Source organism: Bubalus kerabau, chromosome 9 (assembly GCF_029407905.1).
Source record: "Bubalus kerabau isolate K-KA32 ecotype Philippines breed swamp buffalo chromosome 9, PCC_UOA_SB_1v2, whole genome shotgun sequence".
NCBI lineage: Eukaryota > Metazoa > Chordata > Mammalia > Artiodactyla > Bovidae > Bubalus > Bubalus kerabau.
In genome coordinates this window covers 41180239-41206284 of record NC_073632.1, presented here as the reverse complement: position 1 = coordinate 41206284, position 26046 = coordinate 41180239, and the positions used below count along the sequence as shown (strand labels likewise).

The 26046-nt window shown below is 39.9% G+C and overlaps 1 protein-coding gene across 6 annotated transcripts in view; it reads left to right on the top strand.

Annotated features, from left to right (window-relative positions):
- DCBLD1 (discoidin, CUB and LCCL domain containing 1) overlaps nucleotides 1-26046 on the top strand; it is a 76080-nt gene that overhangs the window by 2585 nt on the left and 47449 nt on the right. For 3 of the 6 annotated variants that reach the window (XM_055535086.1, XM_055535085.1, XM_055535089.1), the window contains exons 2-3: nucleotides 11441-11539; nucleotides 25109-25321. In XM_055535086.1, coding sequence (XP_055391061.1) covers nucleotides 11441-11539; nucleotides 25109-25321 — 312 coding nt within the window. The remainder of the gene's footprint in view (nucleotides 1-11440; nucleotides 11540-25108; nucleotides 25322-26046) is intronic. The other 3 variants (XM_055535088.1, XM_055535087.1, XM_055535090.1) reach the window with 1 other exon arrangement.

Sequence of the window (26046 nt, the reverse complement as noted above, 5' to 3'; positions counted from 1 at the left end):
TTTATAGAGCAGTCTCTGGGAAGTAGTGTGATTGCTTAGATTCCTAGAGCTTCACATTTGATATTTATTGCACAAAATTGTTGGAAGAAGATGTCTTGTTTCCATGAAGAATCCTGTATATTTAGGACGTTAAAAGAACCAATAAAGGCATAGGTATTCAAACACAAAAGAAGTAAAACTTAGATTTGGCACATTTACCGAAAAAAAAAATCTCGAACTCGAGTTCTGATATCTCTTGAGTGAAGAGGCATAATCAATGATTTTGAGTATCTCTCACATCTGTGGTATTTTGGATTAGCCCTCGATCACCTGTTTTTCAAGTTTTCGTAAATTTAAGTATGCAAATCCATTTTAGGTTTTGAAATATGCGTGGTATGGTGATCTTCAGTGATATTAGTACTCTTAATGTTTTAAAAGTAAGACTCGTGCCTTAGCATGAATCTGGTTTTGTTGAGAAGACTCTGTTTATTGCATTTTACCATCATTGTTTTTGAAGGTAGCTTAGTCTGGTGCTTCTTGGCTCCGCAGCCTGTCTGATCACCACTGTCTCCAGAAGCTTTGTAAAGCCCCAAACCCATACTGTGAATCAGAACGTCCAAAGGGTGGGGCCTGGGAAGATGTGATTCTAAAAAGTTCCCATAGGTAATTCTGATTCAAATCAGCTTTGAGATGGTGGAAACATCTGATATTGTACAATGTTAATTATATATATCATATATTATTATAACATATATCATATACTGTATGATGATATGATAAAGTGCTACTACCATCTGTGTCACAGACCATTTAATATTAGACTTTTATTCATGTTGGTTCAGGAAATAAATGTGATAAATTAATCTGAATATTTATAAGCCTAGTCAATGAAATTATTTATTTTAAAAAAAGTCAGAGTCTGGTGACCCCTGAAGCTATACTGGTTCCTTGTAAGACTGCTGCTTGCCTATGTGCTGTTTTTGCTATGTATATTTTTTTATCTTTTTTTTTTTAAGTCCATTCTTCTATATTCACTGCCAGGCAGGCCCCAGGCATTAGGGCTTGATAAGCAGAATATGGGTTGATTTTTGCTCCTTCTTATGCCCTGCTCCTCTGGACCCACTTAACTAATGTTAAGTATTTCCACAGATTGTTTCACATGATTTTGACTTTACATAATATCACATTTGGGGCTTCCCAGGTGGCTTAGCGGTAAAGAATCTCCGTGCAATGCAGGAGATGTGGGTTCCATCCCTGGGTTGGGAAGATCCCCTGGAGAAGGAAATGACAGCCCACTCCAGTATTCTTGCCTGGGAAATCCCAAAGACAGAGGAGCCTGGCAAAAGAATCGGACATGACTTAGTGACTAAAACGACGACAGTAATATCCCATGTATGTTGATCATTAGCATTGTTTCAGTTTGTATAAATCTATAGGCTTGGGCTTAGGTCTTATTACCTTGATTATCAGTTTTGTGAAATAAAATACCTTTTATTCATGTGAGGAATTGGTGCTAACTAAAAATCTCTGATTCTCTCTTCACCAAAATATTTGGAAATGGATATTAAAGATTTCCTTCTTGTGATTTAAGTATTAGAAGAATAAAAATAAGCAGTTAATATCTGTGGAAACTTGTAAGCATACAATTAGATACAGAAAATTTGATTATAAGATTCTGCCCAACTCTAACTTTTTACTTTCAGAAGTTCTGCTTTTAAGCCATCTGTCCTTTACATTTGGTTCAACAGGGGACAGCTGATGTCTGATGCTTTGGGTGAGTGGCTTTTTAAAAAGTAGTCCCCACTTTCTTCTGGCACCTTCTGCATTAGTGCGTGCAGTTATCCCAGATTTTCCTTCATCTTGAAGGTCTGCCATTTGGTCAACGTGATGAACTCTAAGTTCTGGAGGGCAGTGACTGGGATTGTCCTTATCTTCATAGCACCTGACCAATAAATGTTTCTCGAGTTGAACTGAACAGTGTCTTTTTATTTAGGAGATATTTTCAAATTGTCCTCCTTAGAGGAAACCAAGTAATAAAGGGTTTAATCAAAGTTCTTATGAAGGCACATCTGATGCTTCCACTAATTAGCTCTGTTTCGCAAGCCCAGCTCTCTTGGCATGCTTATTTCTATACGTCAGGATGCCTTTAAATGCAAGTGCAGCAGAAAGAAGGGAGGGTGGCCACCAGAACAATATGTCTTTTGGCACTAGTTTGTGCAATCTGTAACTGGCACCCTGAAACATTAAGTTATACCATATATTTCAGGGGAGAAAAAGTTGTGCTAAAGGATTAATTAAACACATCAAAGGATGTAATTAAAACAGGATTTGAACTCTGAAGTGTCTCAAACTGTACTTATGAACTTTTCATAAGTTGAACCCTTTTACCTTAGGGTACTGGAACAGACTAGAAAATCATATTAAAGATCACAACTTGGAAATAAGCAAGACATTTGACATTTATAAGAAACTAGACTTTTATTTTTCAGGTGCAAGGGGAAATTAACTGCAGCATGTAGCAAAGATTTTAGTCATGTTAAGGCAGTGGGGTTACAGGACAAGGGAGAGGGACTTGTTAAGGGAGATATTTCCTAGAGAGTTTTGGACTTACTGCTATGATTGTCCTGAATTATGAAGTCAAATCTCTGCATATTAGAGCAACCAGTTGTTTTGCAATTTTAAGGAGATAATGTCCTGTGCTTAGTCATGTCCAACTCTTTGCAACCCCATGGACTGTAGCCCTCCAGGCTCCTCTGTCATGGGATTTTCCAGGCAGGAATACTGGAGTGGGTTGCCATGCCCTCCTCCAGGTAAGGAGATAAAACACAGTACCTATTTGGACTTGCTCTTAGCACAGAGAACTCAATAAATGGCAGCTACCTTATTAATTATTACTGTTTATTACTATTGACACATATGGGGACCCTTTGTTCTGCCTCCCCCACTGCCTCCTGGACCTCATTCTCTACCACACTCCATGTTCCCAGCCATACTGACTTTCTCACTATTTCTCTGTGGTATCAGGCTCCCTGCTAGCTCAGAGCCTTTGCATGTGCTACTCCCTCTGCCTGGAACAGGCTTGTCCCCAAATGTCCACACAACTTCCTTCCCCCTTAGTCTTTCTTGGGACCTTGCCCAAGAAAGGGCTGGAAGGAGACCAGCCCTAACCACCTGGAGCCCTCTCGTCTTCCCCAGAACTCCACATGCTCTGCTCCTTGCTTGCAGTTTTCTCCAGAGCACTTCATATCTTCTAACAGAGTGATCTATAGCTTTCTTTCTTGTCTCTCTCCCTGCAATGAGAATGCAAGGTCCATGAGAAGCCTGGTGCTGTGGCTAGTGCTTGCTGGGTGCTTGGTAGGAGATGGGTGCTCAGTGAGAATAGGGTGAGAAGACAGTGAGGAACCAGTTCCTGCCCTGCGGTTGAAGACTCCGAGCTGATCCTAGCTGAGAATCAACCTGAACAAGACAAAGTACTGAACTTGTATGTCTAGTCCAACTGCTATTTGTAAACAGAAAGTCTGAAAATACGGGTTTAAAATAGAGGAACTCACACAGAAGCAGAAGATATTAAGAAGAGGTGGCAAGAATACACAGAAGAACTATACAAAAAAGATCTTCATGACCCAGATAGCCATGGCAGTATGATCACTCACCTAGAGCCAGACATCCTGGAATGTGAAGTCAAGTGGGCCTTAGAAAGCATCACTACAAACAAAGCTAGTGGAGGTGATGGAATTCCAGTGGAGCTATTTCAAATCCTAAAAGATGATGCTGTGAAAGTGCTGCACTCAATATGCCAGCAAGTTTGGAAAACTCAGCAGTGGCCACAGGACTGGAAAAGGTCAGTTTTCTTTCCAATCCCAAAGAAAGGCAATGCCAAAGAATGCTCAAACTACCACACAATTGCACTCATCTCACACTCTAGTAAAGTAATGCTCAAAATTTTCCAAGCCCGGCTTCAACAGTACATGAACTATGAACTGCCAGATGTTCAAGCTGGATTAGGCAGAGGAACCAGAGATCAAATTGCCAATATCCATTGGATCATCGAAAAAGCTAGAGTGTTCCAGAAAAACACCTACTTCTGCTTTATTGACTACGCCAAAGCCTTTGACTATATGGATAACAACAAACTATGAAAATTTTTCAAGAAATGGGAATGCCAGACCACCTGACCTGCCTCCTGAGAAATCTGTAAGCAGGCCAAGAAGGAACAGTTAGAACTAGACATGGAACAACAGACTGTTCCAAATTGGGAAAGGAGTACGTCAAGGCTGTCTTGTTACCCTGCTTATTTAACCTATATGCAGAGTATATCATGTGAAATGCCAGGCTGGATGAAGCACAAACTGGAATCAAGATTGCTGGGAGAAATATCAACAACTTCAGATATGCAGATGACACCACCCTTATGGCAGAAAGGGAAGAAGAACTAAAGAGCCTCTTGATGATGAAAGAGGAGAGTGAAAAAGTTGGCTTAAAACTCAACATTCAGAAAACAAAGATCATGGCATCCGGTCCCATCACTTCATGGCAAATAGATGGGGAAACAATGGACTTTATAATAAAGTGTCAGACTTTATTTTTTTGGGCTCCAAAACCAATGCGGATGGTGACTGCAGCCTTGAAATTAAAAGACACTTGCTCCTTGGAAGAAAAGCTATGACCAACCTAGACAGGATATTAAAAAGCAGAGACATTACTTTGCTAGCAAAGGTCCATCTAGTCAAAGCTATGCTTTTTCCAGTAGTCATGTATAGATGTGAGAGTTGGAGTATAAAGAAAGCTGAATGCCGAAAAAAGAGATGCTTTTGAACTGTGGTGTTGGAGAAGACTCTTAAGAGTCCCTTGGACTGCAAGGAGATCCAACCAATCCATCCTAAAGGAAATCAGTCCTGAATATTCATTGAAAGGACTGATGCTGAGGCTGAAACTCCAATACTTTGGCCACCCAATGAGAAGAACTGATTCATTGGAAAAGATCCTAATCCTGGGAAAGATTGAAGGCAGGAGGAGAAGGGGATGACAGAGGAGGAGATGGCATCATTGACTCGATGGACATGAGTTTGAGTAAGCTGCGGGAGTTGGTGATGGACAGGGAAGCCTTGCGTGCTGCAGTCCATCGGGTTGCAAAGAGTCGGACACGACTCAGTGACTGGACTGAACTGAACTTCTGGTATATTCCAGAGCATTGAAGATGAAATGAAAACTATTGCCAGACTTTCAGGTCTGGAGTAAGAAAGACTAAGGAGTAATTTTGCCTTTTTGCAGCACTGATATCATCTTCCAGATGTTAATTCTCTACTTTGTATATAAAATTTTTAAAAATAGTTTTTCACCTTAGGGGGTTCAAGAATGGAAGAGACTTAATTGATGAGGGGGAAAAAAACCACATGGTGATTTTTAACCCACTGTGGAAATAAATTCAAACTGAGTTCTAATATTGGGATGGGGGTGGGGATGGGAGAAAAAGAGGAGAAAAGTCTGAGATCCATGAAAGCAGGAATGAAACAGAGCCTTTTTATTCACCACCAGCACCAAGTTCAGTGCCTGGCTGATAACTATTTCCAGATAACTGTTTCCTGAGTCAGTGCATGCATGCTGTGGCTGAGGTCTGAGAGAATGAGGTGAAAGGTAATAGTCACTTAAGTATTTTTAGAGGATATTGCACACATGACTGTTGTGATGTCTTTAGAGATACCTTACATGTGTTCAAGAAAATAACTGAATTCAACCCTGAAAAGGGCTGGGAATCTGAGACCCCTTTCCAAACAACACTGGGAAAGCTGCCAGGTTAGGTGCTGGCAGTCTTGAGAGCAGGGGAGCGGGTGGTATACCGGTTTGGGCGAGGTGAGTCAGTGGTCCCCTGAGGTCTGCAGGTGCTTATACCTTGAGGACAGCAGGGCCCTGCTTTACCTTGAAGATCATTTGGGGACAGTTTAGGTATTTGTGACATTGGCACTGTGTCAAGCTATAGAGTCCTATATGCCTTGACTGTTTAATGCCACTTCTGTTTAATCTACTTATCTAGTTTTCATGAACTATCTCCAGGGAAGATGTAATTCCCCATATTTGCAGAAATGTCTTTGTCTTATATACACTTGTATATGGTCATTTTAATTTTATATGGCTCCATTTCATAACTGAGAGTGTTTCATGAATATACCTAGAGGTTGTGTGTAAATGATTTTTATGGAGCACGCTATTCTTGAAAAAAGGAAAAGGAAAAAACAACGCTTTTATTTCTGATGAACATCAAGACCAGTGAATGTTAAAGGTTATGAGTTACGAAGTCCAGTTCAGTTTCGAGTGCCAGTATATAAAATTTCCTACAGGGAAAACGGTAAACATTTCTGTGGGTGTCACTTAAATTCTAAGTGGCTGAGTAGGTTAATGCAGCTTTCTTCTTGCTTTTCACGAAAGCAGGTTCACTTCAGATTGAAGTGTGGTTGGTTTCAGTCCCAAGGAGGAAACTCTTGAGACATAATAGCTCATGGGCCCACTGGGACGTGAGATCTGTTTATTGGATTGCTCCTGCTCTGAGTTTAGAATGGAGGCCGCTTACTGTGAGAATTACATGGACCACGATTTGCCTTTTTTTCCACTTGCCACTAGAAAGCTACTGCTTTGCCAAGAGTCTAGAATAGAAGGTAACTCAACTCAACAAAGAAATGGCCCCGTGCCTGCTATCAGTGCTAGCTCAGAAGGGTCGAAAAACCTTTGAGACCCTCTTGCCTTTTGGGTAAGAAATTCCTTTTTCTTCCCCCCAACCTGTCTTTCTTCTTTTCCTTTTTCATCCTCTTTGCTACAGTTACTGTGCTATATTATTAAGATCTTAACAGACACACTGCTTTTCCCCTGAGGTATTCAAGTATATTAAAGACTTCAAGGCATTTCTCCCCTAAAGATTTAATTTGCATCTATTAACATTTTCTTACATGGCCACAATGGCTTGAGCACACCTAAAAATACTAATGGTGATATCTTAATATCATCTAATACTCAAGTCATATTTCCCCCATTTACCTAACCGTGCTTTTGGGCTATTGGTTTGTTCAAACAAGGATCCAAACAAGGCTCACACTTCTCAGGTAGTTATTACATCTGTTAAGTCACTTTTAGTCTATGGCTGATCCCCACCCGCATACATTTTATTTTCCTGAAAGGAAGTCAGATTCAGTTATCTGGTGACATGGCTCACATTTTAAGTTGACTTACTGCTTCTGAGTGGTGTGTCTTTTACTTGCACCAGCGCCTAAAGTATAAAGCTGAATTAGATCTACAACTGTGATTAGACTCAGGCTAACTGTTTTGATAAAGGTACCTCAGAGTGCCATGTATTGCTAATTGTATCACAACAAGATGCATTTATTATTACTGTTATTTTATTGCCCCATGTTTGAATGATGCCAAGAATGATCAGTGACTTCCGGAAATTACAACTTGATCCCTCCGTTATAAAGTTGCCTTTTCCCATATGACCTGGAAGTAGTCTGTGGGATAGTAATTTCTTGCTCACTCACAGGACTCTTCCCCATCAATATTTCAGTTAGTGGTTTAAGTGTCTGTTGATGATTGTTACCCAATCAGATTTTTTTGATGTAAACAACATTTTAAAACCTTACCTTTGTATTTTTTTTAGTCAATTTTTTTTTTTTGCCTCTAGCTTAATTTAGTCCTGACAAGTCTGAGAGCTGTTGAAAGAACTGAGATTCAGAGAGACTGGATCATTTACCCCAGACACATTCACTTTCTGTGCCTAAAGTGGACTCAGGGAGCACGTCCTACAGTTTTAAGTGCCTTAGGATGGTCTCCTGACTCTCATCTTCTCAAGATGTTCTTCCAGATGAGATCAAGTTCAAGAAAGGAAGCCTTGGAAGAATGCAGTTTCAGGGGAGTTTTATGCAATAAAGTTTTAAAGTAGTAGCCTTTGGCTTTCTCTTAGAGGTGATTACATTTGCCACAGAAATATTAAGACTTTAAGTGAAAAGTGTCAGTCACTCTGTTGTGTTCAACTCTTTGCAACCCCATGAACTGTAGCCCCGCCAGGCTCCTCTGTCCATGGAATTTTCCAGGCAAGAATACTGGAGTGAGTTGCCATTCCCTTCTCCGGAGGATTTTCCCCACCCAGGGATCAAAGCCAGGTCTCCTGCATTGCAGGCAGATTCTTTGCCATCTGAACCACCAAAAACTTCCAGTTAGTAGCTAACCATAGGCTTTTATCCACTGTGATATATTCAGCAGTGCAGAATACAGAATGTGCAATGGTTGTACAATTTTTACGACCATGCAATATGACATGAATTTTATAAGGTTTACTTTTTTTCTCACAAGTCTTATGTTTCATACCTCATTAGATGTACGATAAAATGCCATCTCTTTCCCAACGGAGATTTGCTGTTCTTTGCTGGGTAAACACTGATTGCTTTTTCCTTATATGTGGTGCATACATGTGTGTTCCCACAAAACTTCTCATCCTATTTCTTTGTATATCTTCCGTTGTATGTTCAAATAATTCCTAAATTGATGCTATTGTCTATGTGTCAGAAATATCACTCCGGTTTAAATATAGATCCTGAAATTTATTCTTTTCTTCCTAGGTGTATAAGTGAAATCTAGAGTAAATCTATGTCAGAAATAGATGTGTTCCAATTTTAGAAATAGATACTAAAGTAAAACCATACAAAGCTTACATGTTAAGGATTTTTCATTTTTAAAAAAATTCAAGGCAAGATCCCTGTTAATAATGAAGGCTGTTTAAGTCTCTTAGGCTTCCCTCATGGCTCAGATGGTAAAGAATCTGCCTGCAATTCAGAAGACCCAGGTTCAATCCCTGGGTTGGGAAGACCCACTCCAGTATTCTTACCCGGAGAATTCCATGGACAGAGGAACCTGGCGTGCTACAGTTCATGGGGTTGCCAAGAGTCAGAGATGACAGAGCAACTAATACTTCACTTCCTTCCCAAGTCTCTTGCTACTCAGAGTACATCTTAAAAGGATCAGCAGAATAGTCATTATCAAGAGATTTTTGGACATGCAGAAATTTCAGGCCCTGTGTATTAGTAAGATTTCCAGGTGGTTGCTGTGCCCACTGAAGTTTGAGAAGCAGCACTTTAATCTACCGAAACCTTCATTTACAGAGCAGCTTTTGGGAGCTACACTGATGCAGTCAAGTAGAACAACCTCTGCTGAAAGTGAAATAGTCGCCTCTCAGACTATTCCTTTAATAGTCTAGTAAAAAGCACTTACTTAAATAATTTAAAAGAGAGAGTGGTGGAATTTCTCGTAAGTTTTATGAGAAACCCTGACTTAAATATGGCTCTCTTCCTCATGTTAATTTTGAGACTAAAAGAGAAGGACTATAAATAAATAATTGTAATGTGGGTTTTAATGCCAGTTGTGCTGCTTAGCAGTAGTAGTGTGATCCTGGGCATGTCTTAAATCTCTGTTTCCTCACTCCCAAAATGTGCAACTTTAGCAATTGCAGCCTAAATGCTTGAGTTTCATGGTCTCTGGAGTCAGACAGGTGAGGTGCACACGCCAGCTCCTCCATGGGGCTGACAACTCAGCTTCTCAGAGCCTCTGCGTCTTCACACATATAACAGGGATAATAGGAAGGACATGTGATGAAGAAAGGATGCTGTGTGCTTTCATGGGTTGTGCTGGAATTGCCCTGTCTCAAAAGATATGGGGTATGTTCTTGGATGTTTGAGATTTTACTATTTATACATAGCTATTTATATGTATGCCTGTGTGTATGAAATGTTTTATAATTTTTAAAATGGGAATTAATAATATATTAACCAAATATGATCCTAAAGATTAAATAAAATTAATATAAAGGCCCTTAGAACACTCAGTATGTCACTTTTTACAATAGATGGTTGATAAATGCTACCTATTAGTAAGAGCCTTTCACAATTAATTTTATGCTTTTTTTTTTTTTCCTGTTCTAGTAACTTTTTGGTTCTTAATAATTTTTAAAAAATCTGTCAAAGCGATAATACCTGTGTGTATGAGGGAGCAAGAGAGAAACATTTACCATTTTATATTTTAAAAAAATTTATTGACGTACAGATGATTTATAATGTGTTAATTTCTGCTGTACAGCAAACTGACTCAGTTATATATATATATATTTATATATATATATATATACACACACACACACATTCTTTTTCATATTCTTTTCCATTATGGTTTATCACAGGTTATTAAATATAGTTCCTGTGCTATACAGTAGGACCTTGTTTATCCACAGTTTTAACTTCTAAAACTCAGGTGAACTTTGTAGTTGGTAATATTGGAATTTTTGGACATTGAGAGAAAAGTCAATGTCTGGTTACAATTTATGTGAATATCAGTAGTATGCATATTTAACATGGAACCAAGTTTAGAAAACAGCACATTGAGATGGGAAGGATTGCTCTTATTTATCCTCAGCTTGAGCAACTGCAGCGTGGCCATGACATCAACATCCTGACATTATTAGTAAAGGTCAGCAGCCATTTTTCTCTGACTTCCTTATCCTGAGCATCTATTCAACAGGGATAAAGCAGTCATCCTAGGTTTATTTTGCTTTACAAACAAGGGTTTTGTTTTATTTTTATATTTACATCTGTGAAACTGAGACACTTCTCTCATACAATGTATCCAATTTGTTACCAATTTCTCTTGTAAGTTAAGCACTTGTAACTTAATAACAACTTTGGGAAGTCTGACTTTAGAATATCAGTCAGATATTACAATTTTAGCCTCTGGTTTTAGACCTCTAAAGTCTCAGGTCCATCTCTCCATAACTGATCTTTGATCCCAGAAGCACTGTTTTGGGGTCTCTGTGTGCCTAGGAGTTGGCCCATGTGTCCCACAGAACACCACTCCCAGGAGACATCCAATGAGCAAGGAGTCCCTTGGGAGTATTACAGCCTGCATCCTCTGTTAGAGCAAGGGCTTTGAGATTGTCCTGAGGTAAAGAAAAGGATTCTGGGAGCTTATTTGCCTTGTAACTCTTTTTTGGTGACATGGGCTTGCTCTCTGTAAACCTTCTAGGGCCAGGGGATCCACAGTGCCTACTCTGACAGATGCTGAGCTGCCAGTTAGTAGCCCTACGTACATCTTGAGGAATGCATTCCAGTTAGACTTTCCAGTAATTTCAAGCACTTAACACACACAGCCTTATTCATCTTTACCATGCCCAGTTTTGGTTGGTCATTTTGAAGGAAGATTGATACAAACTTCTTAGAATCATAGAGCCAATGAGTGTTACAATTTGGAAGAAGCCATCTAATTCAAAACAATATTCTTGATATTTTGTGTATAGTATTTTAAGAGAAAAATATAGTAATTATAACATTGAATTCTCGCTATATGCTCGCCTCTATGCCCAGTGCTTTACTAGCATTGTATCATCTGATCCTCATGATGACCCTAGTTGGGCACTGTCATTGTCTCTGTGTTGCAGATGGTGAATTGACTCCTGGAGAGGCAAAGGGACTCACCCAAGGCCACACAGCTTCCAAGGACAGAGGAACCCAGTGCATTGCGCTCTGCCACTTCCCAAGTATATGGAAATAGTTTATGAAATTAGAAAAACAATATGTGTCTTCCCCTCACATCCTCAGCCCTTACAGTGATCTTTTTTCCTTTTTGTAGGAGTCACAAGACTGGAGGGTGACCAAAGAACTATGGAGTTGTCACTGATTTTATTTATACCCCATTAAAGAATAGCATAGCATTCGGAGAAGGCGATGGCACCCCACTCCAGTACTCTTGCCTAGAAAATCCCATGGACAGAGGAACCTGGTAGGCTGCAGTCCGTGGGGTCGCTAAGAGTCGGACATGACTGAGTGACTTCACTTTCACTTTTCTTTTTTTTTTTTTTTTTTTTTTTTTTTTTTCTTCTTTTTTTTTTTTTTTTTTTTTTTAAATTTATTTTATTTTTAAACTTTACATAACTGTATTAGATTTGCCAAATATCAAAATGAATCACTTTCACTTTTCACTTTCATGCATTGGAGAAGGAAATGGCAACCCACTCCAGTGTTCTTGCCTGGAGAATCCCAGGGACGGGGGAGCCTGGTGGGCTGCCATCTCTGGGTTAGCACAGAGTTGGACACGACTGAAGCGACTTAGCAGCAGCAGCAAAGAATAGCATTAAACTAGGTTTTGAGATTTTTATTTCCATTGGGCATAAATGATGCTTTTTAATGTGTTAATATTAAAATTATTGATGTCTTTGCACACTGATGAAAACATCTCCCATTATGTAGGAACTGTTGGATAGGACCTCTTGAAATGATTTAATTTTCATGCATTCATATTGATTTAAGTGATTTTTTTCTTTAGCTGATAGGAAGCATTGTGTTGAGAGTTCACATGGAGAGACTTTTGACAAGTCCCTTCTGTTCCTCCCTTTTTTTTACTTTCATATGCCTTTCATCTGCTGAGACAAAAGTGTCATCTTCATTACATTAATAGTTATACCTTTAGCACCTATTTTATACATAGTGAGAATAAAGTTTAAGGAGATTCTTTAAGTTTAAGTTTGCAGAATTATTTTGCAGTCAGTCATGTGTTTCTAGTCTATGGCTACAACTATCATCCATTATTTTTTCAGAAAAACTAAAGATTTAGAATAATTGAAGTTTTACCATTGTAACTTCTGTTTATTTATTCTCACAAAGAATAAAAAAACTCTTCTCCGCTTGCTCTTCTATTCTTTTCCAGGCAACACATAAAGTAAAAAAGTTAAGCACAATTGGAGGGTAACAAAGTTTACAAGAGAGGATGGCTGACAGTGAAATTACTAATAGCTTGGGAAAGCTGTTCACTTTACCATCAGACAAAGAGCTCTGTAATAATTGCAAACTCCCTTTTGTGGTTGAAAAGATTGTAGTCATCAAGAGCTCACTTGATCTCAGACATAGGAAGAAATTTTCTCACACCTACACAGGGGTGATGGTGTATGCATTGAGACCTGTTGTAACTTGAATATTACAAAGAGCAAAGATACAACTGTAATGAAATCATGTTTCTAGAAATGGTTTCACTTGTGATATTTTAGAGCATTCTTTCCCAAATTGCAACTTGGGACCCATCTGTAGGTGGTACATTTAGTTCACTTGGCACAACTAGTATGCTTTTAATTTTAAAAAAGAAAGAAATGGAATAGAGTAGGAAATATCATAGTTCATTACATATAATAAAAAGTACTATAACATTCAGTTCAGTTCAGTCGCTCAGTCGTGTCCAACTCTTTGCGACCCCATGAACTGCAGCACACCAGGCCTCCCTGTCCATCACCAGCTCCCGGAGTTCACTCAGACTCATGTCCATCGAGTCGGTGATGCCATCCAGCCATCTCATCCTCTGTCGTCCCCTTCTCCTCCTGCCCCCAATCCGTCCCAGCATCAGAGTCTTTGCCAATGAGTCGACTCTTCGCATGAGGTGGCCAAAGTACTGGAGTTTCAGCTTTAGCATCATTCCTTCCAAAGAAATCCCAGGGCTGATCTCCTTCAGAATGGACTGGTTGGATCTCCTTGCAGTCCAAGGGACTGTAACATTAGGCTTTTGTTATTGATGCAGGTGTATGGATGTGCGCTTGCTTAGGTTGTGACGAAAAACAATCTTGATTCTAACTATGGGTCGTAATAAAACCAGTGTGAAGACCGCTGTCTTGTTCTGTGGTTGAGTTAGTAATTAATCTTAAAGGTATTTTTGTACTAGTTGTTTAACTTCATCCAGATAATTTTCCAACAAGTGCAATTCAGTTTAAAAAAATGGTTTTAAAGCCGGAATCGTTCTTTGTAGTATTGCAGCACTTAGTCCATATCAGATATGTCTTAATTTCACTTTGCTGTTAGTGGAACGTGACTTCTTATCAAAGGGAAATAGTCTTTTAAGGAAGTTATTGTTTTCCTTTCTTAGTGGCTGGAATTACAGTAGACTAAATAAATGGTGGATTCATGTAGACAAGCATCTGGGATTTGTCTTAAGCTTATTTAGAGAATAGCTTGTATAGCCATACTTCCTAAGTAGCCGATGTTAAAGTCTGAAAGAGGCATATCCGTTCATTTCAGGTATTTGGAGAGCAGATATTGGGTCCGTTGAAGCTGTCACTTGACTCTCAGGAATTATTGTTAACTCACCTCTCTCCCCCTCTGACTGTGAGCTCCTTCAAGTGAGAACCACATTATATTAAGTTCTGAGCTGTTTGTTGAGTAAGTTTTTAATGCCAGTTTAGGTATGTTGGTTTACAGAAACTTAAGTCTAATGCTGAACACAGCCTTTAATGTTTCAAAGAACATTAGGTGGATTTGGTAGTTTTAATTATGTTATTTTTCTGGTTTATATATAATGTACTCATAGTTTAGAAGATAATGGAAATCAATTCTAATCCCACACCATAAAAATAAACACTTTAAACCTTTTTTTTTTCCTTCATACTTATGTATGTGGTCAATATTGTTTTAAAATTAGTTTTCTAAAACATGGTTTTAACTTTTCCTTAATATCAATTTGCTTGAAGACATCATAGTTTGACTCTTCTTATTTAGATTGTTTCCAAATGCTTAGAGTTAAAATGTTTAGCCTTGGGGTCGAGATTGCTTGGGGATTTATAAAGCATTGATGAATACTTGCAGCTTTCTCCAAAATCGAAGCTTCAGACATCCAATTTTATTTCTGTGAGTTGTCTTGAGGAGGTAGAGGGTTGGTGGCTCCAGGCAAACCCCAGGATTTAGGCCCCTCATGAACCCTTCACATATTCTTCAGAAGGGAGAAGTTTTCAGCCTAAAGAGAGGAGGAAATGATACAAAGTTTAGTCATCATGTGCTTTGGCAATTAAATTACAGTTCAAAGGAAGAAGATAAGCCCTGTGTGGTAGAACTTTGAAGAGTAGACAAACTCCCTGTGGCCAAACTTCCTCCTTACCCACTTCTTGCCCTGTTCTCCCCTTGATGGTGGGTAGGTGGTAGGTCAGTGTCCCTGTCCCCTCCCACCAATGCATCACTGCGGCTCACTCTTCCGGAGTCCTCCCAACACCATGTGTAGCTTCATCCTAAACCTGATTGTATTTTTTTTTTTCCCTTCAAGATTGACCTTTATTTTTCTTCATTTTAATTAAAAAAGAAAAAAAAGACGAAAACACCTATGAATACCTCATCACCCAGCTATAGTAACCATCAACATTTCCCCCATCTTCTTCATTTATTTTTCTCTCTTCCCTCCCTTTTTTGCTGAAGTGCTATATGGCAAATCCCATACTTCATGTCATCATGTCATTTCAGCCTTACATATGTCAGTGAAGTGAAGTGAAGTCACTCAGTCATGTCCAACTCTGCATCCCCATGAACTGTAGCCCACCAGGCTCCCCTGTCCATGGGATTCTCCAGGCAAGAACACTGGAGTGGGTTGCCATTTCCTTCTCCAACATATGTCAGTAGGCATCCCTAAAAAGAAGGGCATTTTCTCACATAACTTCAATACCATTTTCACACCCAAAAAAGTGGATAGTACTCCCCTGATAGTATTTAATATCCCAATGTCTCTTTAAAAATTAGCATCAGTATTAAGAAGGATGAGATGGTTGGATGCCATCATTGACTCAGTGGACAGGAGTTTGAGCAGACTCTGGGAGATACTGAAGCACAGGAAAGCCAGGAGTGCTGCAATCCATGGGGTCACAAAGAGTTGGACACACTTGAGCAATTGAACAACAGCAACCTTTATTAATGGGCTTCCCCTGTGAGTCAGCAGTGAAGAATCCACCTGCAATGTAGGAGATGTGGGTTCGATCCCTGGGTGGGGAGGATCCCCTGGAGGAGGGCATGACAGCCCACTCCAGTATTCTTGCCTGGAGAATCCCATGGATAGAGGAGCCTGTTGGGGTATAATCCATAGGGTTGCAAAGCATTGAATACAACTGAGGTGATGACTGAGCATGAAAGCACACATTTATTAATAGAAATACATTGCATTTGAAAGTCTAACTTTTTAAACTTGTAGTTGATTTATAGTGTTTCAGGTGTATAGCAAAGTGCATGTTATATGTGAGTGTCAGGATTAGAACCCAGGCCCCTAACATGAGGCCGAGTTTCAGTTTCTAGAGTAGCTCTCTGGGATCAGAATGAAAAGAAGTATTTCACAGTCGGTTCTCTTCTCATCTCAGTCAAAGATTAGGATCAGGTGGTGAGGAACGACTCTTGCCTCTCTTAAGGAAGACTTGGAAAGTGAAAGTCGCTCAGCCTTTCAGAGCCAAGTGTGTCCTCTGTGACCCCACGGACTATGCAGTGCATGGAATTCTCCAGGCCAGAATACTGCAGGAGGTAGCCATTCCCTTCTGCAGGGGATCTTCCCAACCCAGGGATCGAACCCAGGCATTGCAGGTGGATTCTTTACCGTCTGAGCCACCAGGGAAGCTCAAGAATACTGGAGTGGGCAGCCTATCCCTTCTCCAGTGGATCTTCCCGACCCAGGAATGGAACCACCCTTTGCTGTACACCTGAAACATTGTAAATCAACTACATATATACTTTTTCAGATTCTTTTCCATTATAGGTTATTACAAGATGTTGAATATAATTCCCTATGCTATACAGTAGGTCCTTGTTATTTTATATATAGTAGTATGTATCTGTTTGTTTGGAGAAGGCAATGGCACCCCACTTCAGTGCTCTTGCCTGGAAAAATCCCATGGGCGGAGGAGCCTGGTAGGCTGCAGTCCATGGGGTCGCTAAGAGTCAGACATGACTGAGCGACTTCACTTTCACTTTTCACTTTCATCCTTGTAGAAGGAAATGGCAACCCACTCCAGTGTTCTTGACTGGAGAATCCCAGGGAGGGGGAGTCTGGTGGGCTGCTGTCTATGGGGTCGCACAGAGTCGGACACGACTGAAGCGACTTAGCAGTAGCAGCAGCAGTCTGTATCTTAATCTCAAATCCCTAATTTAATCCCCCAACACCACTTCCCCTATGGTAACCTTAAATTTGTTTTCTATGTTTGTGAGTTTACTTCTGTTTGTAAATAGGTTTATTTGTATCATTTTGTTTCCACATACAAGTGATATCATGTGGTATTTGTCTTTGATTTACTTCACTTAGTATGATAATATCTAGTTTCATCCATGTTGTTGCAAAAGGCATTATTTCCTTATTTTGTTATAACTAGTGATATTCATATATATATATACACAAACACATGCATACACACATACACACACCATATCTTTATCCATTCATCTGTTGATGGACATTTAGGTTGCTTCCATATCTTGGTTATCGTAAATCATGCTGCTATGAACATTGGGATGCATTTATCTTTTTGATTCAGCATTTTTATCTTTTCAGGTTAATATGCCCATAACTAGGATTACTGGATCATGTGGTAACTTTGTTTTTTTTAAGGAACCTCTATACTTTTCTCCATAGTGGCTGTACCAATTTACATTTCCACCAATAGTGTAGAAAGCTTCCCTTTTCTCCACACTCTCTCCAGCATTTATTATTTGTAGACTTTTTAATGATGGCCATTCTAAACAGTATGAAGTGGTACCTCATTGTAGTTTTGATTTGCATTTCTCTAGGAATTAGTGATGTTGAGCATCTTTTTATGTGCTTGTTGGATATCCATATGTCTTCTTTGGAGCAATGTCTATTTAGGTCTTCTGCCCATTTTTTGTTTGGGTCACTTGTTTCTTTATATTGAGCTATATAAGCTATTTGTATATTTTGGAAATTAAGCCTCTGGGGTTGCATTATTTGCAAATATTTTCTCCCATTCCGTAGGTTGTTTTTTCATTTTGTTGATGGTCTCCTTTGCTGCACAAAAGCTTTTAAGTTTAATTAAGTACCCTTTATTTTTGCTGTTGTTTCCATTACACTAGGAGATGGATCAAAAGAAATATTGCGTGATTTATGTCAAAGAATGTCCTGCCCGTGTTTTCCTCTAGGAGTGGTCTTACATTTAGGTCTTTAATCCATTTTGAGTTTGTTTTTGTATATGGTGTTAGAAAATGTTCCAATTTCACACTTTGACGTGTTGCTGTCCAGTTTTCCCAGCACCGCCTATTGCAGAGACTGTCTTTTCTCCATTGTATATTCATGCCTATTTTGCCAGAGATTATCTGACTGTAGTGTGTGGGTTTATTTCTGGGCTTTCTATTCTGTTCCATTAATCCATCTGTCTGTTTTTGTGCCAGTACCATATGTTCTGATTACTATAGCTTTATAGTATAGTCAAGTCAGACAGCGTGATTCTTCCAGCTCTGTTTTTCTTTTTCAAGATCATTTTGGCTATTTGGGGTCTTTTGTGTTTCCATACAAATTAAACAAAAAAAATTTTTTTTTTTGCTCCAGTTCTGTGAAAAATGCCATTGGTAATTTGATAGGAATTGCATTCAATCTATAGATTGCCCCCAGTTATCTATTAAAAATGGTTTGGTAAGATTGGTTTTTTCAAATTATGGTCCAAATAAGATTCACATGGTTGTTGTGGTGCTTAAGTTTCCTTTAATCTAAAACACTTTTAAAAACATTTCTTTGTACAATTCATTGTTGAAGAAACTGGGTCAGTTGCACCTAGAATATTGCAGCCTGGATTCAGCTAATGACCTCCTTATGGTGTTGGTACACTTGTGTTTCTACCCTATGTGTTTCCTGTGGACTGAAATTAGATGTAAAGTCTTGATGAGATTCAGCTATTGATTCTCATGTTTTGCTTTTTGGTGAGAGTACACGTGAAGGTGTGTAGAGCACGTTTGAGCCTGTCAGGAGACTTGTAACATCTCATGGTCTCATGTGGTCATGCTGAGATCCATCAGTGGGTTTAGATGGTGCCCTGCCTGATTCTTTCATTTTGAAGTTCTTCCTCCACCTTCTACCCATCTATTTGTTCCATCTATTTGTTACCATTGCCAGATATTCTTATCAGCAAGTTGTTCATTTTAATAGATGATGTTGTGAAAGACTCTAATGAGAGCTCTGATAAGATAGCAGTGCAGGTAGTTTCCCAAAATTAAACACAAATACACTTATGTTACAAAATAAAGAGGTAGGACAAAAGTGTTTTCAAAATTCTAGAATTGGATCACCTTGAAATTGTCATCTGGCATCCACCATTGGTTAAATAGCTTTAAGGCAAGTACATATATGTCTTGTGTTGTTATCTGTGAACTGGGTCATATGTTATGACCCTCTCAAACTCAACACTCCGTGCTCCTTAGACAAATATGAGAACTTGGTTAGTGGATTTAGTACAAAAAGATTTTAGAACAAAAATTCTCCTTTATTGGTTATCATTCTGTAGTGATCTTTTTAATGCAAGCTTCTATAAATTCTTTAATTAAAGATAAGTAGAAGAGCATACAGGATCACAAAATCTAAATAGTATAAAAAAGTATAAAATAGGAAATAAAAGCACCTTTGTTTTCCCCCACTGCCAGTCAAATTTAACCAGGCTGATAGGTTTTTTTTTTCCAATTTTTTAATTGAAATTTTTATTCTGAGATGATCAAGACCACTTGCAGTTGTAAGAAATAATACAAGAGATGTTGTGTATCTTTGCCTAGTTCCCCTGTGATAGTATCTTGTGAAACTGTAATATAATATCATGACCACAATATTGAAGTGAATACGTTATATATGGAACATGAATTGGTAGACTTTTAAACAACTCTTGACATCTTCCTTGTTTGTGATTCTTAATTAGAGCTGGGTTCTGAGTTAAGTGACAGAGTGTTAGGATGAGGTCGTGGGAATAGTGTTTATCTGTTGTTTTCATTTGCTTTATTCAATATATGATACCATATGCTTTATTTATGCTCTACTTTATTCAATATATGATACCATAGGCATTTTCTCTCCCTAGGCACTTCCCAGTCCCTCTTTGATGTATTTCTAGTTCTTTTTTTCCCTCAACTTTATTGAGATATAATTAACATATGACGTTGTGCAAGTTCAAGTCTACAATGAGCTGGTTTTATATATTTATATATTTCAAAGTTATTTAACACCGTGGCATTCATTAACAACTGCTGTCGCCTCACATAATTACTATTTCCTTTTTGTGGTGAAAACATCTAAGATCTACTCTCTTAGCAACTTCCAGTTATATACTATAGTACTGTTAACTCTATCTAGTCCTTTGAAGTAATCAAAACTATGGAAAGATGGTTGGTTGAAAATTCCTGATGTCATCAATATCTGTGAAATACATTTATTATATTAGCGCTTGCCCCATAAAACTCCATAAATAGTCTTCCATAGGTAAGAGTGAAATTGCAGTTGTTTGCTTTTCTAATGAATTAGGACTTCGCAGTTCTTTTCAGGTTTTTTGGGAGAACAAAGACTTAGTTTCATTCTGCTAGATTGTGAAAAGGGAAAACTTTCCCAAGAAGGCACAAATCTCCCATGTAAAGTAACGATGGGAGTGCTGAAAACTTAAACTTGCTCCTATTCTGCCAATGTCAATGGGTGAAAGGAGTTTCCTCGTGGGGTTTAGAGTAGAAGGCATTGAAAAGAAGCATAATTACAGCCTTGAATAAAAGTGACCCCCTGGGATTTCCTTTGTCATGACATGTCACTTAAAACTTAGAATACAATAATCATGTACAGGCTGATTCACCTGTCATTGATCCTCATTTTATATGTAGCTATGTTGTCTAGGAAAAGGTTTCAGTTTCTTTCTTCTTATTTATTTATTTTATGGCTATGCCACGCAGCATGTGTGATCTTATTTCCCTGACCAGGGATCCAGCTCGAGCCTCCTGCAGTGGAAGCATGGAGCCCCAACCATTAGACTGCCAGGAAATGCTCTCTTTTTTCTTATAAAAGCAGAGTTTCATAGTACTAAGAAAAGGGACATTTAAATGTTTGACCAGTGATATCTTGGTGGCTTAGACAGCATTATTTATATGTACATTTATATGCAGAATTGTACACTAACTAGTTCACAAGAAAAAAAAGCAGCAGACTCTAATTTTGACTAATCATAATGGGAAAGACAAGAAGAAGAGAAAAAACAACACTGGGATTTTGAGTCCAGAAATGATTGAAGACTGAGGCTGATATGACAGAAAGGGAAGCCCAGGGGGCAAGAAGATTTGGGCACAGAGGCTGTAAGTTTTGTTCTTACATGTGAGGTGATAGCCATATTTCTGGACTCAGGTTCAATCCCTGGGTTTGAAAGATCCCCTGGAGAAGGAACTGGCAGCCCACTCCAGTATTCTTGCCTGGGGAATTCCTTGGACAGAGGAACCTGGTGGGCTACAGTCCCTAGGGTCACAAAAGAGCAGGACACGATGGAGCAACTAACAACAACACTAGTTACCTTAGTGTTGTTTTACCAGAGTGCTCAAAATCAGTGCCTTCAAAGGCGAGGCGAGCCGTAGAAATGAGTGACCGGGACCTGGTGGGGAGTGAGGGCATCTATCTCTATTAAAAGCACAGCTAGAATGCCTGCTGGTGTGATTGCCATGTCTTCTGGTTTCCAAGAGAAATTATGCATTAGATTTTTTTTTTTAACTAAAGCCTTTAAGAGCAGGTAAATAATTCAAGTTTTCAATCAAAACTTTGTTTCCTATGTGCTTCTGCAGCATATGCATTACTCTAGTATAATTTTTGTTTAATTCTCAACAATTTTGTACTTACTGCCAGACAGCTCCAGAAATATGTTTTTGTTTAGTTCCCAAGTCATGTCCAATTCTTTATAACCCTTTGGACAGTAGCCCGCCAGGCTCCTCTGTCCTCGGGATTTCCTAGCAAGAAGACTTGAGCGGGTTGCCATTCCCTTCTCCAGGAGATCTCCCCAAAGCAGGGATTGAACCCGCATCCAGAAATATATTTTACAGCTATCACCTCAAGCATTAAGAACCAAACTTACAGCCTTTGTCCTCAAACCTGCTTGCCCTCTGGGCTTCTCTTTTTGTTTTATCAGCCTCAGTGTTCCAATCATCTCTGGACTCAAAATCTCAAAGTTGTTTTTTCTCCTCCTGTCTTTTCCATTATAATAGGTTGAAACCCAAGTCCATTGATTTTTTTCTTGTGAACTTCCTCCTGTTTTTCATTCCCTTTCCATCCCAGCTACGACATTTCTAACTCTCCTCCTACTCTATGATGCACATTCTCCTGCATTCTAGTTCCTATCTCGAGTCTTTTTCAAATACCTCTTTCATTATCTCACTTCTCAAAATCCTCTGTGGGCCTCTATTACATAGTCATATAAATTCCACAACTTCTGCCTAGACCTCCAGTTTTCAGAGTAGTTTTATCTTAGCTGTCTATCTCCATTTCCCCTTGGAACTAACTTCCTGCTTCTTTAGGTCAACTCTCCTCTAATCCAAGGCTTCCTTGGTGGCTAAAATGGTAAGGAATCTTCCTGCAATTCAGGAGACCTGGGTTAAATCCCTGGATGGGGAAGATCCCCTGAAGGAGGAAATGGCAACCCACTCTAGTATTCCTGCCTGGAGAATCCCATGGACGGAAGAGCCTGGTGGGTTTCAGTCCATGGGGTCGAAAAGAGTCGGACACGACTGAGTAGCTAACACTTAAACACTTTTCCCCCGGTCCAGCCTCCCAGCTTGGACTCTTGAGAGTTCAGTTCAGTTCAGTCGCTTGCTCCTTTTAATTTCATGGCTGCAGTCACCATCTGCAGTGATTTTGGAGCCCAAAAAATAAAGTCTGTTATTGTTTGCATTGTTTCCCCATCTATTTGCCATGAAGTGGTGGGACCAGATGCCATGATCTTTGTTTTCTGAATGTTGAGTTTTAAGCCAACTTTTTCACTCTCCTCTTTCACTTTCAAGAGACTCATTAGTTCTTCTTCGCTTGGGCAGGGCTGTCCCTCGACCTTGACTGCGGGTTTGGCACAGATTCTCCCACCCCTTATTTTAATGAGGCCTCCAATACCATTTTGGTCTTTCCTGGTGGCTCAGTGGTAAAAGAATCCACCTGCCAATGCAGGAAACCCGAGTTCTTTCCCTGGGTCAGGAAGGTCCCCTGGAGAAGGAAATGGCACCCCACTTGTACTCCAGTATTCTTGCCTGGAGAATCTCATGGACAGAGGAGCCTGGTGGGCTATAGTCAATGGTGTCGCAGAGTTGGACATGATTGAGCTACTAAACAGCAACCAATCACTGTTTGGGCTGCAAGCCTCAAGGCAAGAACAAAGTGGGATAAAAGAAGACCCCAGATGAATCCTGTAGTAGAGGCTAGACTGGAGAAGGAAGAAGGCTGCCGAGGGCTTCAGATTCCCATGATGCCCTAGCTGGGTCTTCTGCTATAGGAGGCTTTGGTCTGCCTTCTGTTACCACCACAGAGAGTTTCTTCTCCAACAGACTTCTGCTTTCTCTCCCTCTGGCTAAGGGCAAAAATTCTGGCTTTGTTTCTCTGCACGTGTACTAATTATAGGCATTTTGTGCTTTGAATTCAATGTATGCTCCTTAGTCTTGCAGCCCACCGAGTTTTACATGCTGTCAGATAACTTGGTTGCTTTAATTTACTGGAGCAACTTGTTGGTCAATTGATTAAACTTCCCTATTCAGAAAACCTTGAGAGAATTCCTTATTTTAATGAAGTAGCAATGGCATCCCACTCCAGTACTCTTGCCTGGAAAATCCCATGGACGGAGGAGCCTGGTAGGCTGCAGTCCATGGGGTCTCTGAGAGTCGGACACGACTGAGCGACTTCACTTTCACTCTTCACTTTCATGCATTGGAGAAGGAAATGGCAACCCACTCCAGTGTTCTTGCCTGGAGAATCCAGGGACGGGGGAGCCTGGTGGGCTGCCATCTATGGGGTCGCACAGAGTCGGACATGACTGAAGTGACTTAGCAGTAGCAGTAGCAGTGAGAATTCACTGAAATAGATTCTCTCTTGCCCTCTTTGGCACTTTGCTTAAGTTCCTGCAATAGCAGCTACTGCTGCTGCTAAGTTGCTTCAGTCGTGTCCGACTCTGTGCGACCCCATAGACGGCAGCCCACCAGGCTCCCCCGTCCCTGGATTCTCCAGGCAAGAACACTGGAGTGGGTTGCCATTTCCTTCTCCAATGCATGAAAGTGAAGAGTGAAAGTGAAGTCGCTCAGTCGTGTCCGACTCTCAGCGACCCCATGGACTGCAGCCTACCATGCTCCTCCGTCCATGGGATTTTCCAGGCAAGAGTACTGGAGTGGGGTGCCATTGCCTTCTCCAAGGGGCACCTAGAATTACAGTTATCTGAGCATGTGACTGTCTCCCATTTCACTTTGAGTGGTGAACAGCCATTGCTACTTGTATGTGTCTCCAACAACGCCATGTCTGGCAGGTGGCAAGCACGAAACTCATGATACGTCCTGAGTCTATTGTGTGTGCGTGCTCAGTTGTATCCAACTCTTTGCAAACCTATGGACTGTAGCCCTCCAGGCTTCTCTATCCATAGGGATTCTCCAGGCAAGAATACTGAGGTGGGTTGCCATTTTCTCCTCCAGGGAATCTTCCCAACCCAGGGGTTGTATCTGTATCTCCTGCATTGGCAGGCAGATTCTTTACCATTGAGTCACCTGGGAAGCCTCCAAGTCTCCAAATCTGTGGCTGTTATTAACTGAGATATGAATGTGGGATGATTGTTAATCCCCAGCTGAATGACAGGCTCTTAAAGATAGTCGACTCAGCATGAGTCTCAGATTCTCCAGAAGCATTTTGCATACCTGACCCCATTTAATCAGGACAATTACCCCCAAAATGAGTGGTATTTTTTTTTCCCCTCAGTTGCAAATTGTTTCATACCATTGGCTTGCTAATAGACAAAACCACTAATGGCAAATATGTGAATGCCAAGGGCCCACTGTGCAGGTGTGGATGGGTAGATGAATAGATGATTAGAAAAAGTAATTTGATTAAATGATGTGTTTGCAAAGGGCTTACCATGCTAATACATGAAACGTTTTGATCAACAATGTTCAGAAGATTAAGCTGAGAAACAAGAGATGAAATAACCTGGAATAATAGATAACCGTGTAATAACTAAAACAATTTTTTTTAGCTTTTCTGTCTCTCTTCATAGAAGGAATAAAATACATAAGGTGAAGATTAGAGTGAACTTTCTCAGCTCTTGGTAAGAATTCATTTCACTTACTTGTATCCTTTTTTTCTTCACCAGGTGATGGCTGTGGGCACATGGTGACCTATAAGGACAGTGGCACCATGACATCTAAGAATTATCCATGGACCTACCCCAATCACACTGTTTGTGAAAAGACAATCACAGTACCAAAGGGGAAGAGATTGATTCTGAGGTTGGGAGATTTGGATATTGAATCCCAGACCTGTGCCTCTGACTACCTTCTCTTCACTAGCTCTTCTGATCAATACGGTAAGCAAAGAGCTCTCACTTTCTGCGAGTGTGGGAAAATTTGAGATGTGGAGAGGAGGCAAGTGGTGTGTCCATTAGTGTCCCAGCCTGGGGAGATCAGAAGAAAAACTTGCCCTTCATAGACTCTCAGGATAGTTCACATGGATACACTTGCTTCGTAAGCCACAACAAAGACAACTGAGGAAGTTTTAGCATTTTGTGTGGGTGTCAGGAGCTTAGTTTGAGTTTATGTCTTGCTGGGAAGAGAACTGGAGATGTGTAGCATTTGGCTAAAATACCTACAGTTCATTCATTGATGTGACAAATACTGAATAGTGGTCATGTGTTCAAGTACTCTGTGAAGGACTAGGTGGGACATAGCAATGAAAAGACAGAGTTCCTCTTTTCGTGGTGCTTGCACTGGTGGAGGGAGAAGTGAAAAACAACAAAAAAAATGCATCTATAATATGAGAGGTAGTGATGAAGAAAAATAAGGAATAAGAAAAGTAAGTCATCCTAAGATGATATCGAGTCTGGTTCTGAGTGTGTTTGTGTTCAGATGGGATGGTCAAGAAGCCTTCTCAAGAGGGCATTTGAGCAGAGACCCAAGTGGACTGAATGAAGGCACAGTACACCTGTGTCTATGGTCAGTTTTCTGGGTAGGGGAATGGCAAGTGCAAAGGACAGTTTTCAGAGTAACCTTTTGAAATTAAGCTCTTTGTCATTTCAATATGCTGTTAGCACAT